This window comes from Betta splendens, chromosome 11 (assembly GCF_900634795.4).
Source record: "Betta splendens chromosome 11, fBetSpl5.4, whole genome shotgun sequence".
Lineage (NCBI taxonomy): Eukaryota > Metazoa > Chordata > Actinopteri > Anabantiformes > Osphronemidae > Betta > Betta splendens.
In genome coordinates, this window is record NC_040891.2 from 9,158,630 (window position 1) to 9,174,848 (window position 16,219).

The window sequence follows — 16,219 nt, forward strand, 5'->3', positions numbered from 1 at the left end:
TTCTAATCACAGACGCCGACGGCCTCCCAGCAGTTTTTAATGTTCCGCATTTAGCCGTTTGTGCTGATGGGATCTCTGCAATTATGTCGTTGAAGATAATGCTTGTTATCAGAGGAAAAGGCCCTTTGGCACAAAAACACCAGTGAGCAAAACAGATACCCAGTACAAATAGGTTGAGGGAATTCTTATCACAGGTTCTGAATCACTGCCAACGCAGAGCTTCAAGAGAATTCCTGAGAGTTACTGTGCACCTCTAAGTGTTATTTCCCTTCTAAATTAATATATTTACATTAAATACATGTAAATATACCCATATATATATTTATAATACATATAAGTAAAATATTTTCATTTATATATAATAAATATATATAAATTGATTTCTATGTAATATTTACCATGTATTTCCATGACTACAGTCCTCGTAGTTCACAGCCTGAGCGTGTTCAGTGCTGCCATCTTCTGTTGGGCAAGAAAAAAACTCCACACTGACATTTAAGATCCAACTTTATTGGTTGTGCCAAATTTCAGCAAGTTTTATTTTTTAATAAATAATTAAATAAAGAGGGTGACGCAATACTGATATCCTGTCACAACGATAAATGCGTTATGAACCAGTGACCAGTAACTTTGTTGTGTCAGTTTGTAAAATGCTCATTTAAATGAAGGGCATTTTAGAAAACATGTTGCAAACTGTTGAAGGATTGATGATTCATAGCTAATATTTAGTTTGCGGCGTCCGTGTCCGTATTTTTCACAAACAGTGAAGGTGTTTCCCTCTAGCGTGGGCCCGTTCCTCTTCTGTTTTCACACATTCTGTAGGCGCATATGTAGAAAATACCTGAAACAGCCAGATGCAGTTCATCCATACAATGCAATGAGACACAGGGAAATCAGAGATTATCCACAATCGTCACCTGCAAAGAAGGTCATGAGCATGGCCACCCAGCCCAGTATGTAGGACCAGGAGAAGCGCCAGTCGCCAAAGCGCCTCCCCAGGAAGTTGATCGTCACTCCAGTGTAAATGGCCATAGCCAGCAGAACAAAGAACACTGGGAGCAGGGAAGGAAGGTGTGTGTTAGTAATGCGTCATATTAGACTCAAAGCAAGTGTCAGCTCAGAAGGAACCAGACTCACTGGAGACAAAAAACATGATTCCTGCAGCAAAGGAGCGGTTGAACCTTTCGAAGGAGGAGAACTGTGTGAAGGACATGATGCCAGCGATGATGCCTGCGAAGCATGACATCCCTGAGAGGATCATGAAGGCCCTGGTTGCATTCCAGTAAGCTAAATGAGACGGATGTATCAATTATTAGTTTCATTGTCAGTTTAATTTGCTGAACATGATTCAGTAATATTGGCCTCTCCAAAGTGTCTGTTTAGATCCAAATTGAAAACAGATACAAGTGTTTAGTTCAGGATTAAAACCAGCATGTGATTAGCATAGAGTCTTACCTATACTGTCAGTCTGCATGTAGCACTTGTTGGACATGCAGTACCTCCACAGACCCTGGTGAGCATAGTTTCCAGAGAGACGGTACTGCATCCAGTAGTCGGTGGCAGTGGAGACCACCAGCAGGATGTTACCCACGAAAGCACAGAACAGGCCCCCTCCCATAAAGCTGTACATCTTGAGCTGAGATAATGGGCCCACCGAAGAGCAACTGCAAAATACCAAGAAGAAATAACAGTGGTTATTGGTACAGCCAGTATTTTTAAAATTTGGTTTTGCTATTTATGTTTAAGTGCGTTCTGCATCCCTGTCTTAAAAAAATGCAACAGGACAGAAAAATCTGTCAAAACTTCACCAGCAAATAGTGAAAGAGGCTCAACTCGGCTGTTCCATCAAAGCAAACAATCCAGAGGGAACATGGTTACCAGCATATCAAGCATGTAACAGCGTGTGAAGCTGTCAAATATCAAAACGAACAAGAACGGATTTCTACCAGCTTTTCTTGAAACATATTTACCTCGTCTTTAATGGAGACATCGCGTTTTTTTAAACATTTAAGAGCAAAGCCACATAAAACCTTTTCTATACGATGATGCAGACTGTCGCGGCTCCTCTTCCGAGTCTACGTGTCACACCTGCACTAGTTCAATGGTAATGTGGTTTTATCTGATTGTGCCGGCTTCCCTCCAATCACAGTCATCATAAACGTATTTGTATTGCTCTGATCCCCTACCTTGTTTCTGGAAATGCACCCTCTGTGCTGCCCACCTTCCAGAGGTAAAGATAGAGAAGTGGAGGGACCGAGAGAAAGCTGTCGCTCACCTGGGGGGAAAGAGAGAGAGTCGCAGACAATACTACAGCCAAAAAGTTGTCCTCTGGCTTTTTCTGTTTATGAAAGCAAAATCCTTTGCAGCAATCCGCCCACGGTGTGAATTACACATGAATGAGACACTAGAGGAGCTACGGTACATGTGACCCTATACATCTGTGTGTGTGGGGGGGCTAAAAGAAGGGATGGTGGTCTGTGTTTCTTTTTGGGGGTTTTGGTTGTTTGGAACAGGCGTGCTCTAGAGCTGGGGATATGCATAGGTATGCAGGATTGTCTGTGCCAATGCAACATGCTGAAACCAACACTTTCCTTTCAGTAGAGTCACACTGCGCAAGCATGGTGCGACGCATATAGAGTTATCGCTCTATGCAGCCAGCACCTACATATCATGTGTTTATCCATAGGCAGCCTCATTCTGTCCCATTTTACTGGAGGACGCTTCTGTCACAAGGTTGAATTGACACGGATTCATTAGAATTAGTTTGTTAAATGTTAGGTCACACGTTTCCTGTTTGCCTTTACACAGTATATAGTCATATATAGTCATGCTGAAAAACAAATTATGTGATATTAATCACATGGCAATTTATTGGCATCAAAACAAAGCTTTCAAGTACTCGTGTGTGTAAAAAAAACAGCAGTAGTATTTAATGAAATTAGTTTTTTTTTCCAAAATAAGATTCCTATTTAACGTTTGACTTTATTCTTAGCATACTTTAACTCAGATTGCTTTATTTTATTCATTTACACACTAAGACCAAATAACTAACACATGATAGACTACACCAGACCATTTGATTTGATGGATCATTTCAGTGTTTAGTCTAAATGTTTCTATTCCCATGGCTGCTTTCACATCATTAAAAATAAGTTTATCAGATGGTAATTCTTCATAGCATTGCTGTGTACAGAGCATTGGTTTACTTTGTGCTGTTTGATTGCTGTATTTTAAATTAGAAAACTGTGACAATCATGTGTAGTGGGATAAAACTGTTACTATAAATATACTATATTAACATAGTAAGAGTGTGAAGTTGTAGCAACTAAAACTACCTGTGTACAGAAGAACTACTTAAAAAACCTGTACTTAAATCAGTTAAAAGAAAAATAATTAGATAGATGCACATAATTCATACTAACTTCAGTCATAACCAGTTATAAGTGTGCAATTACAGTTTTTACATACAAAAGTAAGTTAGAAAAGAAAGAAAAGAAAAAAGGGGGGTGAAAAGAAAAAAAGAAATAAAATATATACCTGTATATAAACATATAAATGATTTGCTATTTTAAAAGGAAAGGGACTCAAACATAGTTTTAAACGGAACACCAAGAGGTTTAATAATCGTTCGTCTTGTAGTCTGAGGTTCTGGAAAGATGTTTGACCTTTTATAACCCGGAAGCTGACGATAGACCTGAGCTGTTCCATCAGCGGAGTAAAGATGGCTGACCAAGGCGCCGCAGATCCTGGTAATAACAACAATAATACACCTGAAGCGTCGGAGGGAACTATTATCAAGGTCACAGTAAAAACCCCTAAAGACAAAGAAGAAATCGCCATCGCAGAAGATGCTTCTGTCACTCAGGTTCGTTGGTTTTGGCTGGTGCGGTTTAGCGCCGTGCTCCAACGTCATGCCCCTGCCCACAACTTCAGCTAGGAAGCTAGCTAGTTAGCCGCGCTAGCATGTGTCGTCACTCTTACCGGCTAACAGACAGTGTGTGGAATTAAATAGGCTGTGTGTGGTGAACGCGTTGCCGATCGAATGAACAGATGGTCGGTATTAATAACGTTGTTGAGGTCCAGTAGTGAGATATAACCAAGGTATTGATTGAAATGGCTAACCGGACGGACAGTTAACGGTAGGGGTGAGCTAGTTAGCTAAGTTAGCCTGCTAATAACGCTAACGTTAACTAGCATTAAATGTGTAGCCAAACAAGTGTCAGCTGACGGTCTTCGCTTGCTGTGCTGGAGCAGCAATGGCCTAGTGGAAACATTAAAGTGTTCTGAATAGGGTTATTTCCCCGAATGGCTTTTATTTACAGTCTCAGCTCAGTGTCTTCACTCTAGAATATTCTCTGTCATTCTGCCTTCTGGGGAATTTATACACAGTCTCAGAGGTGCTGTCGGCCAGGCGACGTGTTCAGTGGATTTAAAACTATAGTGCAATCTCACAGCCAGAGTGAAATCACAGTGAAGCTTTTCATAATACTGGAAGAAGCATGTCGCACATTTTGTGTGGTTGTGTTCGTTTCAGGTTCAGCTATTGATATTTCTGACTTCTCATTGGGCGCACGTCATATAGCGCTGAGAGCGTTCATGCGTCAGAGCTCAAAGTAATATGTTCAGAGCAATGATGTGGTATGGAAATTTAAAATTACATCATAGTAATGGAACAAGGAAATACAGGCATACAGTAATTTTGTAAACAAAACCATTGTAAGAGTGAGGTAAAAAGCCTACTAAACAAAATTTTAAATATTTTTTGTAAAATGTTATAACATTTGATTAAATAACAGAGGCTGTTGTAGCAGAGAGGACTGGAAAACCTACACATAGAGTAGTAGTTTGGTTGTGAAAACAGTGTGATCACACACCTGGTGAACATCTAACATATTGGCCACTACAGTAAAGTATGTATCTGATTTGAGATGGTGCCATGCTGCAGGTTTGCTCAGGATGACTCTAGAAATAATGAGTGACACAGTAGTCAAACAGTGATTTGAGTGTTAAGACGAGGATAAGTAGAGGATTCCCTTTCAATAGGGTTCTCATTTGCCTGAAGGTAGCTCAAGATTAGAAACAGGTTAAAGGGTAAGGTGCAACCATCTCTTTAAAATAATTTTCATTTCAATTGTCTTTCTCACTTCCGTCCTAATCCTGTGTTCTAATGACTTCTGTCTGTTCTGGCTCTTTCGTAGTTCAAAGAAGAAATATCAAGGCGATTCAAAGCCAAACAGGACCAGTTGGTTCTGATTTTTGCAGGGAAGATTTTGAAGGATGGCGACAGCCTCAGCCAACACGGCATCAAGGACGGCCTGACAGTTCACCTAGTCATAAAGACAGCACACAAGTAAGGCTACATTATGATACAGTAGTATGACTGAATTGGTTCATTGGAATAGCATGGTAGGGCATGCCTCTGAAAAGGGTTGATTAACTATTTGGATTACATTGGAATTCAGTGAACTGCAGCAGTTGTTGCATTAATGATTTATTATGCAGGAATACTATAAACTTATAACAATATAAAGTTGCTAATTGTACAAATTATCGCTTTAGGGCAGGAGATGGTGGTAGCACATCAGCCTCAAGCCCAGCCTCGACTCCAGCAGGCAGTACCTCCACCTCCAGTCCAGGCACAAACCCGTCCTCCACAGCAGGTTCTACTGGCACTGCTCCACCGCCCGCACCAACGCCAAACATACTGAGTGAGTCCCTTTGTGTCACGTATAGGCGTTTTTTTTTTTAAAGTCAGTATTATAGAATTGTACCATAAGCATGTCTAACCACCATTCATTCGGCCCTTGTTAGGTGGCTTTGGTGACCTGGCTGGGCTTGCTGGACTTGGCATGGGCTCAGCTAATTTCATGGAACTGCAACAGCAGATGCAGAGGCAGCTCATGTCCAACCCAGAGATGCTCTCTCAGATTATGGAGAACCCCCTTGTCCAGAACATGATGTCTAACCCAGACCTGATGAGACAAATGATCATGGCCAATCCTCAGATGCAACAGTTAATGGAGCGCAACCCAGAGATTTCCCACATGCTCAACAACCCTGAGCTCATGAGACAGGTAGGAGAAATGAGTGACAGTAATGTACTTTGGACAAGCACTACGATAATACGGTTTAACTTCAGTTAGTTTTAGAGTTTGGTAGCTATGTTATTAGATACGCTTTTGATAACTTGCTTTGCTTTTTATCTCTTCTCCCAGACCATGGAACTGGCTAGGAACCCAGCCATGATGCAGGAAATGATGCGGAACCAAGATCGGGCACTGAGCAATTTGGAGAGCATCCCTGGAGGTTACAATGCCTTGCGGAGGATGTACACAGATATACAGGAACCCATGTTCAGTGCTGCGAGGGAACAGGTATCTGAGACCAATGTTTAATGCCAAAGTTTTAATTTGTCTGTACTGCACTAATCCGTGATAGGATTATCATGCATTCTGTCGTCTTTGTTTTTTGTCTCCCCTTGTAGTTTGGTAGCAACCCTTTCTCAGCTCTAGGTGGCAACTCTGACTCTGGAGCCCAGCCATCACGGACAGAGAACCGCGAGCCCCTTCCTAACCCATGGGGTCCACCTAATTCATCCAGCACCTCGGAAAGTGGAGGCAGCACCACAGGAAGTGCTAACACCACCGGAGGAACCACCCCCAGTGTGTCCAACCCACTTGGTATTAATCCTGGCAGTCTGGGCAATGGTATCCTTTTGTTTTATTTTTTTATCACACCAAGTTTACTAAGTTAACATATTTATTTGTTGACATGTATTTCTGCTAACCTCTAATGTTTCTGTGTTGCAGGTATGTTCAGCAGCCCAGGCATGCAGAGTCTACTGCAGCAGATCTCAGAAAACCCCCAGCTAATGCAGAATATGCTGTCTGCTCCATACATGCGGAGTATGATGCAGTCACTCTCTCAAAACCCAGAGTTGGCCTCTCAGGTAAGAAGTACATGCAAATGCACAATGCCATTTAACATGCACAACATCCTACAGAAACCAGCAGTCATCAAATTCTAGTGTCAAGTACTGTCACAGAACTCTTTGTTATTCTGTTTGCGTAACAGTTCCCATTAGCTGAATATAGTGATCTGTAAAGTGCTTAATGAATTGAAAATAGGCTACTTCGGTTATTGTGGGACTAGTGGGACTTGTTGAGTTTTCTGCCAAACTCAGTTGAAGAAAGTGTAAAAAACTTGTTTGCTTGTTTTTATGAGTAATTGTCTCCAGTGTGGAATAACAAATTAACTTTCTCTCACTCCCAGGTTTTGATGAATAATCCCTTGTTTGCTGGAAACCCACAGCTTCAGGAACAGTTCAGATCTCAGCTGCCCATCTTCCTGCAGCAGGTGACTTGTATTGCAGTATAAGAACATGATCTAAATTAAATAAATATATATTTAAAAAAAGAAATTGTAGCATAGCATTGTCACAAGATGAGCAGTACTGATTGGCCCTCAGGGGGCAGGATACTGTAATAAGCTTTAATCCTTTTGACCTAAAACAGATGTATCTGCTCTGGAGTAACATTATGTAACTGTGGCTATCACATTACATTGCTTTAGTTAAATTAAAATATTCTTCAATAAAGCAAAATGTTACTTTTCATTCTATGTCATTAAATTCTTTGTCATTCAACATTGATTAAATTATGCATTTCTATTATTTACCAGGTTTAGTTCTCTGTAAAATGTGATTATTGCTAATTTTTTATTCAACTGCAGATGCAGAACCCAGAAGCCCTGTCAGTTATGACTAATCCTCGGGCCATGCAAGCTCTAATGCAGATCCAGCAGGGCTTACAGACGCTGCAGACAGAAGCACCAGGCCTCATGCCCAGGTATGCTCACAGATAAAATAAGATGCAATTTTAATGCAAATAGATTCTTAGTGCGTTATTCTTTGTTTTCTAGCTTGATGTCAGGTGGAATTCCTGGCATACCCACAGGCGGGGCAGTACCCACAGGCGGGGCGGTACCCACAAGTGGGTCTGTGCCCACAGGTGGGGCTATGCCTACAGGTGGAGCTGTACCAACAGAGAACCCGGCATCCTCACCCAGCAGTGCAGGGACAAATACCGCCCAGCAGCAGCTGATGCAACAGATGCTCCAGATGTTCGCCGGAGGGGGTGGAGGAGGCAGTGCAACGGTACACACAAAAGCAAAAAAAAATTTGACACATCTGTCTTGATTTGTATGATGTGTTTATTAATAAATGTTATCTCCCCCCAGACCCAAACCCCAGAGGTTCGGTTCCAGACCCAGCTGGACCAGCTGAACGCTATGGGCTTCATCAACCGTGAGGCCAACCTGCAGGCCCTCATTGCTACTGGAGGGGACATCAATGCCGCTATTGAGAGACTGCTGGGCTCACAGCCCTCGTAAAGACATACAGTACATACCTGCTCACAGACACAAGCATACCTAACACACACGCACACACACAAACACAGCTTCTACAGAGAATCGAGAGAAATTTAAGTGTCTTGTCCCAAAACATGACAGAAGAAACTTCGGCAGGATCTGTAAGACCCACATTTTTTTGTCCATTTTCACAGCATTCCCTAGTCCCCATACTTTTTCTTTTTTGCATCACCCATCCAGAAGTGTGTCTCCGAGTGCTGACGTAGCCGGACTGAATCTGTGCTGTGCTGCAGATGGTGAAAAATCTGACGAGAGATTCATTTGTTGTTTTTCCACACAAAATAGGGTTGAGTTGAGTGATGCAGGCAGACAATTACACAAAATAGATTAAACCCATATGATGTGATTGGCTGTTAGCTCTGTTTTATACATGGTCACCATGAGGCAGGTTTTTAGCCTTTAAGTAGCAAATCTATCCATGACGATTTTCTGGTATACAGACAGAACATGTCTTGTTCATACATTCGTTCAATCTTCTTTTCTCTTTCCCCATTCTTAAGGTTCAACATAAATAGCTCCTTTCACTATTTATTGCAAGCGCTTCAGAAAATGACGACCTCCTTCCGCTCTTTTGAACTTGTAATTTGTCATTCCAGATAAAAGTGCCCACTCACAGGTGCACAGTGTCTTTTCCCTCTGAGGCACCAGTGCTGTGCCTTCTGTCCTCTCCTGCCCTACAAGAGCATTGTCAGCCAATTACTCCCTCACACAAAGGGTTCATGAGAACCCCCCCAATAACTTCCACAAAGCATCACTCTGTGATGATCACAACTGTGACCATAATTAAATCTCACATTGCGGCATCTCGAACGCAGAGGACACTGTTAGAATGACTATAAATTAAACAAGTTTTTCTTTCATTTTAATCTGATTCAGCATTTTATTTTATTTTTTTTCTTTTTTGGGTGCATTTAGTACCTAGGGATAATTATGATTTTTGGCTCTCATAAAATAAATGTGGAAATCAGTAAGTAAAAAATAATGGAAAGGCTTTCCAAGATTTCTTCTAAAATCAAATTCTAGGTTGTGTTATTTTTTTTTCCTTTTGAAATTCTCAGCATTGTAGTTGTGGTAAACTTGGCAACTGCTTTAATAGCTTTGCTTTGTCTGTTGACCTCAGCTGAAAAATAAAAAAAAAGAATCCATCTCCCAATTGAACATGTTGGAACTAACTTTTAACAGTACTGTACTAAAACAATAAAACATGGTCAAAAACAGTCCGCGCCCCGTGTCGGTTGATTACATACATTTATGTTACTAGGGCGAACTATGACGTGTGTGCGCTCCTTCTGTTTATTATGCAAATGGACTTTAGGACGCCCAGTATGCAAAGCAGCTGAACACGGTAATGATGGGACTGTCTTTACTACAGTCGTGGATAACAGATGCCAAATGTTTACAGATAAGTTCTATATAATTAGCTTTTTTTTTAAACAAGCTTCTGCTAGTTAAGATTGATGCCAGTGTTTCTGTTACTCATTTGTTGAAGGAAATTACTCTTTAGACAAGAAGTGAATCATCTTCTCACTAACTGCCTCTGCATAATATTTATGTGTCTCCTGTTGCTCATGCCAAGTAGCAGGAGTTTAAAAAGCAATGTGGCCATAGCGACACTGTTGAAAGGTGCTGGTTCAACAATGGGTGATAGCGTGCAGTGAATTGTGGCTCACGGGTTTAAAGGAAACTATAACCATTAGACTGTATGTTTAAATTAGCATTGAAGCCTGCCCTGGAAAATATATCATGAAAATGAGTGCATCGGGTCAAATCACTGTTTCTACTCACGGGCCTGTAAGCGAGCTGCAAATAGGGAGGCGCCCTGGCACACAGGTCCACCTGTTGGATGAGGTGTCTTTGTGTGGTGGGTGGAGTCTGCTCTCGTGCTCAGTGACTCCCTACAAGTGGTTCTACCCGTTTCACCTGCTCTCCTCCCCTGGGTGTCAGCTGATGAGGGATCGGCAGGCCACAGCGGTCCTGCCTGCTCGCCTGCCTCTCAGCCAGGAGCTGCCCCTATCCACAGATCAGGGAGGAAGGATCTGGGTGAAGGGCTCGACGGCGTCTTGTTGGGTTTTTTTTCCCGTTTGAATTATTTATTACCTCTCTCTGCAGACCAGGGACAGGAGGGAAAGTGAGGCTGTTTTAGTCTGTTTTGCCTTTGACCTTATTACTTTTGGAGTTAACAAAGTGGCTTGAGGATATTTTCTGAGTGAAACAGGAACCCTTGACTAGTCAACTCAGCATGGGGACTGATGAGTCCTACAATTTTGTCTTCAAAGGTGAGCCATGTTTATCCGCGCTGTGATTGTGAAGCAGGAGTCAGAAGCGTTCGCGTTGGTGTCAGAGCTGTCAGGTTGCAGCTCTCTAACTGCCTGCTTCAATGTCTAAGTGACGGCGGGGAAGCAGGAAGTGAATGTTTTTTTTCTTCATTGGTTTGCAAACCTTTTGACCTATTAGAGAATCAGACGATTTTACACTTCCTGGTTCACCTTCACAGACTTGCTTGTGGTTTGTGTGTGTATAAGTAATGTAATCCTCTGGGTGGATCTGCCACGTTGATCTGTGGAGGCAGCAGAAAATCTGTGTTAAGTCGGTTGAATCATTTCTGACTCACCTCATGTTAATATAGTTTTGGTTATAAAATCAAGGCACTGAATGGTTTCCTGCTGGGTCTGTGTCTGTCTAGTTGTTTTGATAGGGGAGTCTGGCGTGGGAAAGAGCAACCTCCTCTCCCGCTTCACCAAGAACGAGTTCAATCATGACAGTCGCACAACCATCGGTGTGGAGTTCAGCACGCGGACCGTTCAGGTGGACAACTTCACCATTAAAGCTCAGATCTGGGACACAGCGGGGCTGGAGCGCTACAGGGCCATCACCTCAGCGTGGGCTTACACACACACACACACACACACACACACACACACGGTGCGAGGGCCGGCCTCTAATGTCTGCTCTCTCTCACTTGATGAGCTCAGGTACTACAGGGGAGCCGTCGGAGCGCTGCTGGTCTATGACATCAGCAAGCACCTGACGTACGAGAGCGCAGAGCGGTGGCTCAAGGAGCTGTACGACCATGCGGACCCTCACATGGTGGTCATGCTGGTGGGGAACAAGAAGGACCTGGACAGCGTCAGGACCGTGCCCACGGAGGAGGCCAGGGTCTTCGCAGGTCAGTGGGGGGCTGATTTTATGCTTTTTAGAGTTTCAGCTTGCTGCTCCAGGCTGAAACATTAATGCTGATTATTGACTGTTTTTCTTTAGAGAAGAAAGGTCTTATGTTTATGGAGACGTCAGCGTTGGACTCCTCCAACGTCGAAGCTGCTTTCAATGAAGTGCTCAAAGGTCGGGCCGCGTTCTTAAAACACACATCCTCCCATTATCGCCTACGACCCGCTGACGCGTCTCCGTGTCTTTGCAGCGATCCATAAGAAGGTGTCCAGTCGAGAGGTGACCCGCGGCTCCATCAGCGCCGTGACCCTGTCCAGCCCCATCGGGCCGACGAGCGAGGCACAGAAGGACAGCAGAGGCTGCTGCGGCGGCTCCTAACAGGACGCGGGCCGCGCTGAATCAACTCAAATCATCATCAAATCATCTGGAAGCTCAGGCGTGACGTCATTCACACACAGTCACAGAGGAAGGGACCTGCAAACAGCAAGAAATTAAGTTAGGAGGAAATCCAAGGTTCATATACTACGTGTTGCAGTGGCTAACGGGTGTTACTACTATTCACTTTGATTTGCTGTAATCCATCTTTGTATGTCAAGCTTTCTATTGCTTTTTATAAAGAAATTAACTGGGAGAATTTGGAATAAATTATTTATTTTATTTGGCCTTTTTGTGAATACCACAATACAAATACAGAAATGTACTATCAGCATTGGTTACATGCAAACACATGTTAAATTGTCCATTACTTAGTATCATGGACACTCCAAACATTTAGGGTTGCACATCTCAGACAGGGTCACCATCCCAACCCTGGTGGGACCTTATGTCGCCCGTCGGCCTGTAGGTGGCAGCGTTGATGTTGAAAGCTGAATGAGAAGCTCCGGGACTGTTGTGTGAAGAGAGTGCCACTCATTTCTCTAATAACTCTGGGTGCATCTCATACTAGAGCACCGTCTCTGCTACTATTCAACCCATTAATGATCATGATATTAAGCTCGCATGGCGCTGCAGTGTGGTTGCCTAGGTAACCGCCTGTGATGCCCTTTTGACAAGCCAATCAGTGTAGAGAGTTAATTTACACTTTTCCTACAAGTTCCATTCACGGACGTGTGTGTGCGTGTGTGTGTGTGTGTGTGTGTGTGTGTGTGTGTGTGTGTGTGTGTGTGATCATTTCCGAGAGAGACAGACTATGGATGTAATTGCATGTGCGCACAGACTCACAGAGTGAGAGAGTATAAATTTACAGTAGTGGTGGTTAATGGCGTTCTGGACAGATAGTATTTTATCTGTGGCTCACAGATGGCCATGACGTTGTTCCTGTGGTGTGAGTGTGTGCGCACACGTACATGTGTGTGGTGTCTCTGAGCAAGGTTTTTTTTTTTCCTTCCAGGGATCATTTTTGCCACAGTGAAATGGCCACAAATACTTTTATTAAGTTTCTTCTGCAGAAGGCTTTCTACCAGACAATAAAGTTTTAATTATTTCTCATGAACGCGGATATTTTCAGGGAGTGAAACATCTGGTGTAATAATCCATAGAGGCTCGTGATCACTGTAAATCTCTCTGTCCTGAGCCTAGAGGTAAGAATCCTGTCGACAAAAGTCACATTCAAAATTGGATTTTTTCTTGTATTTAAGTGATTTTAGTAGATTTTCCTCTGCGGGTCTTGTCTTTAACAGTGAAGCTCCCATTGACCACTACCCACACACTGCACAGACTGAAACACTCACGTCCAGTGGAGGGTGGCAGGGCAGATACGGCGACGCCACGGAGCTGTTTACTTCCTGTTTACGACTCCTACTTGGCCAGAGCTATGTCTCTGCGGGAAATCTTGTTCTCCAAGAATTTACAGTTGCAGCATCACATCTACTCACTGAATGTTTGCTCCTCTGCTCTCGATCTGTTTTTTACTGCAGATTCCTACAAGGGAAGCACACCTTTACGCATATACACAACGTCTCAGAAATAAAAACTTTAACAAGAAGAACTTTAAACTCTGACGTCTCAGGGGGACCTGAACACATCATCTCTTTCTTCAAAACCTTAAATATTCACAAACTCAGAAAAAGGTTTTAGTCTACATTTTTTAGCCAACGCAGTGATTATTTATATAGTTTCAGGAAATACGGCGTCAACCCAGCAAACAACTCAACTGGAGTCATCAAATTTGTTGATACAGTGGTGTTCGGGAAGCTTCAGCTCAGTGGTAATTCCACAGTTCCTAAAGTGAATAGCAATGTTTTATTAGAAAACCGGGGACTTATTTCATATTTAATAAAATGTTAGATCTCAAATAAGTGGGCACTCGCCTGCGTCTGTGCACGAACGCCTCTCACAGGCTGCATTCCTCCATCATCCTGCATCTGCTCGTCATGTCTGAGGAGAACGCACGCTTGTGATTTCCACATCAGGTGACATCATCACATAAATAGAATCAAAATCAATGCGCGCTGATTGCCATGGAGATGTTGTTATGGCGACCAATCAAAGGAAGAGGTAAGCCGAACGGTGGCTGTGTACTCACGCTCTCCACTTTCCCAAAATGTGCGTTGGAGAGAGATGAAAACACGCGCAGAGGCAGATTGCTGCCCGGAGGTGACTGCAGAGAAAATGATGAGTGTGTTTGAAGATGTGAGCTGTTAAGGCTCAGCTCAGCTTATTAGCAGATAAAAACCTGTTAAAATCAGTTAGCGAGCTTGTGTCTTCATGTTTGTGCTGTCTTATGTGGAGCTGCATCACCTGTTCAGTTCATTCTGGTCCTTGAAAAGCTGCTGATTTCACAACGCAGCCTGTCTCGGGTCACGAGATTCCTTCCTGGGCTGTAATTAAACAGGCTGCAAGTCATAAAGGAGAGCCTCAACACCGTAATATTACATATCTCGGTTGCCATGACAGCCACGGTGTTTGTCCGTACATCTGTGATGCTGAGCAGCTGTAGGTGAGTGCTGCTTTCACATGAAACCTGATGCCGAAACAGGATTTTTGTTAACGTGTTACCACCAGAGTGACGGATGCTGCTGAGTTTACGCTTGTGCTTCAGTGATGACATCTGGAGAGGAGGCCGCTAATGGCAACTTCCTCAGTCACATTAGCATGATAGAAGCCCCCATCCACAGCCATGGCTTGGTTTGACCTGACACAAACAGCCGACCGACCCGCAAGTGCAATGTTTGACCGCCGGACCCACATTTCACCCGTCAAAAGCAGATTTCACACCACTGCGGCTGCGGCGTTGATTTCTTACCTTGGCCCAACATTTACACTTGAGGGAAGAGGACATCTGGCTGAAGCTAGGAAACGAAATCCAAGCCTCCAAACCTGCAACTCTGGGAGAAACGTTTCATCCACTCCAGCCCAAAGCGAAGGCTGTAATACCAGCCGACCCCCTGAACGCGCTCTGCGCTTTCTCAGTGAGACACAAAATGCCTGTCTGGCACCAGTGTAAGTGACACAGAAGCGTTAGCTTAGGTTTATGAGCAGATATTTCCATGCATGCTTTTTTCCCCTGTTTCGTTCCACGGGACACATGGACGGAGGTACAGGCTGGATGAAATAGCTCCGATAGTCATCAAGCGTAATTATACCATGCTTATTTGTGCAGATCACTTCAGATTTTCAGATACTTTGTTCCACTGAATGGTTTTTCTGAGCGACCCTGAGAGGCCCCTATTTGCATGCCAGGCTTTTGTACGGTTCCGCTTCACTTTCTAATTTCCTTTGGCGCGTTGTCATTGTATGTCTGTGCCTTCTGATCATAAGCATCTCTGTATTTCCTATGCGATGCAAGCGAAAGGACTTGTCCATTCAGAGGAAGCGCGCACGCCTCGTGCACCACGCTTGTTTAACTCACAACATTTCCAAGCGAGAGCTCTCTGGAATCTCGGGATTGTGGGAAAACACGTGTTGTTGTCCGCCCTCTGGACACGGGGGATGGAACACGATTGGGCTCGAAGAGCAAAAAAAACGGTTGAACCGAGGTCACGGCGCCAGGAGATGCTGCGCAGCCAAACTCTCCGAGGACCTGCGTGCGTGTGTGTGCGCGCGTGTGTGTGTGTGTGTGTGTGTGTGTGTGTGTGTGTGTGTGTGTGTGTGTGTGTGTGTGTGTGTGTGTGTGTGCAGAGGGAAGACAGATCTGGACACACTGTGTTTAAGTGAGTGAGTGGATGCACTAGTGAAAGCATGTGCACATAAATGCTGGGACGTTGGGGTTTTTCTACCTGGACTGTGTGTTAAGTGTTGTGTGCTGTCCCCTCTGTGGCCAATGCTCCAGGATGCATCTAAAAATACCGTGGGTCTGAGAGGAAGGGGAACCATTTACAGAATCATCGGAAGAACTCTGCTCTTTGCAAAAGGCGGCAGCCGAGTGGGAGGCTGCAAATGAAAAGTCACACCGTGACCCGGAGCACGGGCATTTCTGTTAATTCATTCAAACATGCCATTTCAGTTTTGCTGGACTTTGACCTGAATTATTACCAAGAGACGTTACTTTGAGCTACACGCCGCCGCGTCAGCTTGAGAGCGCCCCTCGCGCCCCTCGCGCCGTGCACGTGCTGCCAGCCGGTCCGGGGCGGTGCTGCACACTCATTAGGACCATTTCCGTCCATTTGCCGAATTAGAAGCAGAT

The 16,219-nt window shown here is 43.8% G+C and overlaps 3 protein-coding genes and 1 long non-coding RNA gene across 4 annotated transcripts; 2 read left to right on the forward strand and 2 right to left on the reverse strand.

The window, feature by feature from the left end:
* Window positions 1–638: 638 nt before the first annotated feature.
* Window positions 639–2,133, reverse strand: LOC114865686 (lens fiber membrane intrinsic protein-like). Its single transcript, XM_029167007.3, has 5 exons — window positions 1,971–2,133; window positions 1,456–1,664; window positions 1,138–1,287; window positions 918–1,052; window positions 639–841 (listed from the first exon to the last, which is right to left on the reverse strand). Exons 1-5 carry the CDS (start codon window positions 1,988–1,990, stop codon window positions 780–782), a joined length of 576 nt encoding a protein of 191 aa, XP_029022840.1. The 5' UTR covers window positions 1,991–2,133; the 3' UTR covers window positions 639–779.
* A 1,550-nt stretch (window positions 2,134–3,683) lies between these two features.
* On the forward strand, window positions 3,684–9,647 carry ubqln4 (ubiquilin 4). Its single transcript, XM_029167005.3, has 11 exons — window positions 3,684–3,865; window positions 5,199–5,350; window positions 5,560–5,708; window positions 5,812–6,074; window positions 6,216–6,374; window positions 6,485–6,707; window positions 6,810–6,949; window positions 7,273–7,356; window positions 7,732–7,847; window positions 7,921–8,155; window positions 8,239–9,647. The coding sequence occupies exons 1-11, from the start codon at window positions 3,722–3,724 to the stop codon at window positions 8,389–8,391; spliced, it is 1,818 nt and encodes a 605-aa protein (XP_029022838.1). The 5' UTR covers window positions 3,684–3,721; the 3' UTR covers window positions 8,392–9,647.
* Window positions 9,648–10,362: 715 nt separating this feature from the next.
* Window positions 10,363–12,252, forward strand: LOC114865685 (ras-related protein Rab-25-like). The gene is made up of 5 exons (XM_029167006.2): window positions 10,363–10,706; window positions 11,114–11,309; window positions 11,403–11,596; window positions 11,689–11,769; window positions 11,846–12,252. The coding sequence occupies exons 1-5, from the start codon at window positions 10,670–10,672 to the stop codon at window positions 11,971–11,973; spliced, it is 636 nt and encodes a 211-aa protein (XP_029022839.1). The 5' UTR covers window positions 10,363–10,669; the 3' UTR covers window positions 11,974–12,252.
* A 1,327-nt stretch (window positions 12,253–13,579) lies between these two features.
* LOC114865254 (uncharacterized) lies at window positions 13,580–15,058 on the reverse strand. Its single transcript, XR_003787493.3, has 4 exons — window positions 14,840–15,058; window positions 14,335–14,414; window positions 14,120–14,194; window positions 13,580–13,971 (listed from the first exon to the last, which is right to left on the reverse strand). It is a non-coding gene; the product is annotated as an uncharacterized LOC114865254 (long non-coding RNA).
* Between the last annotated feature and the right edge of the window lie 1,161 nt (window positions 15,059–16,219).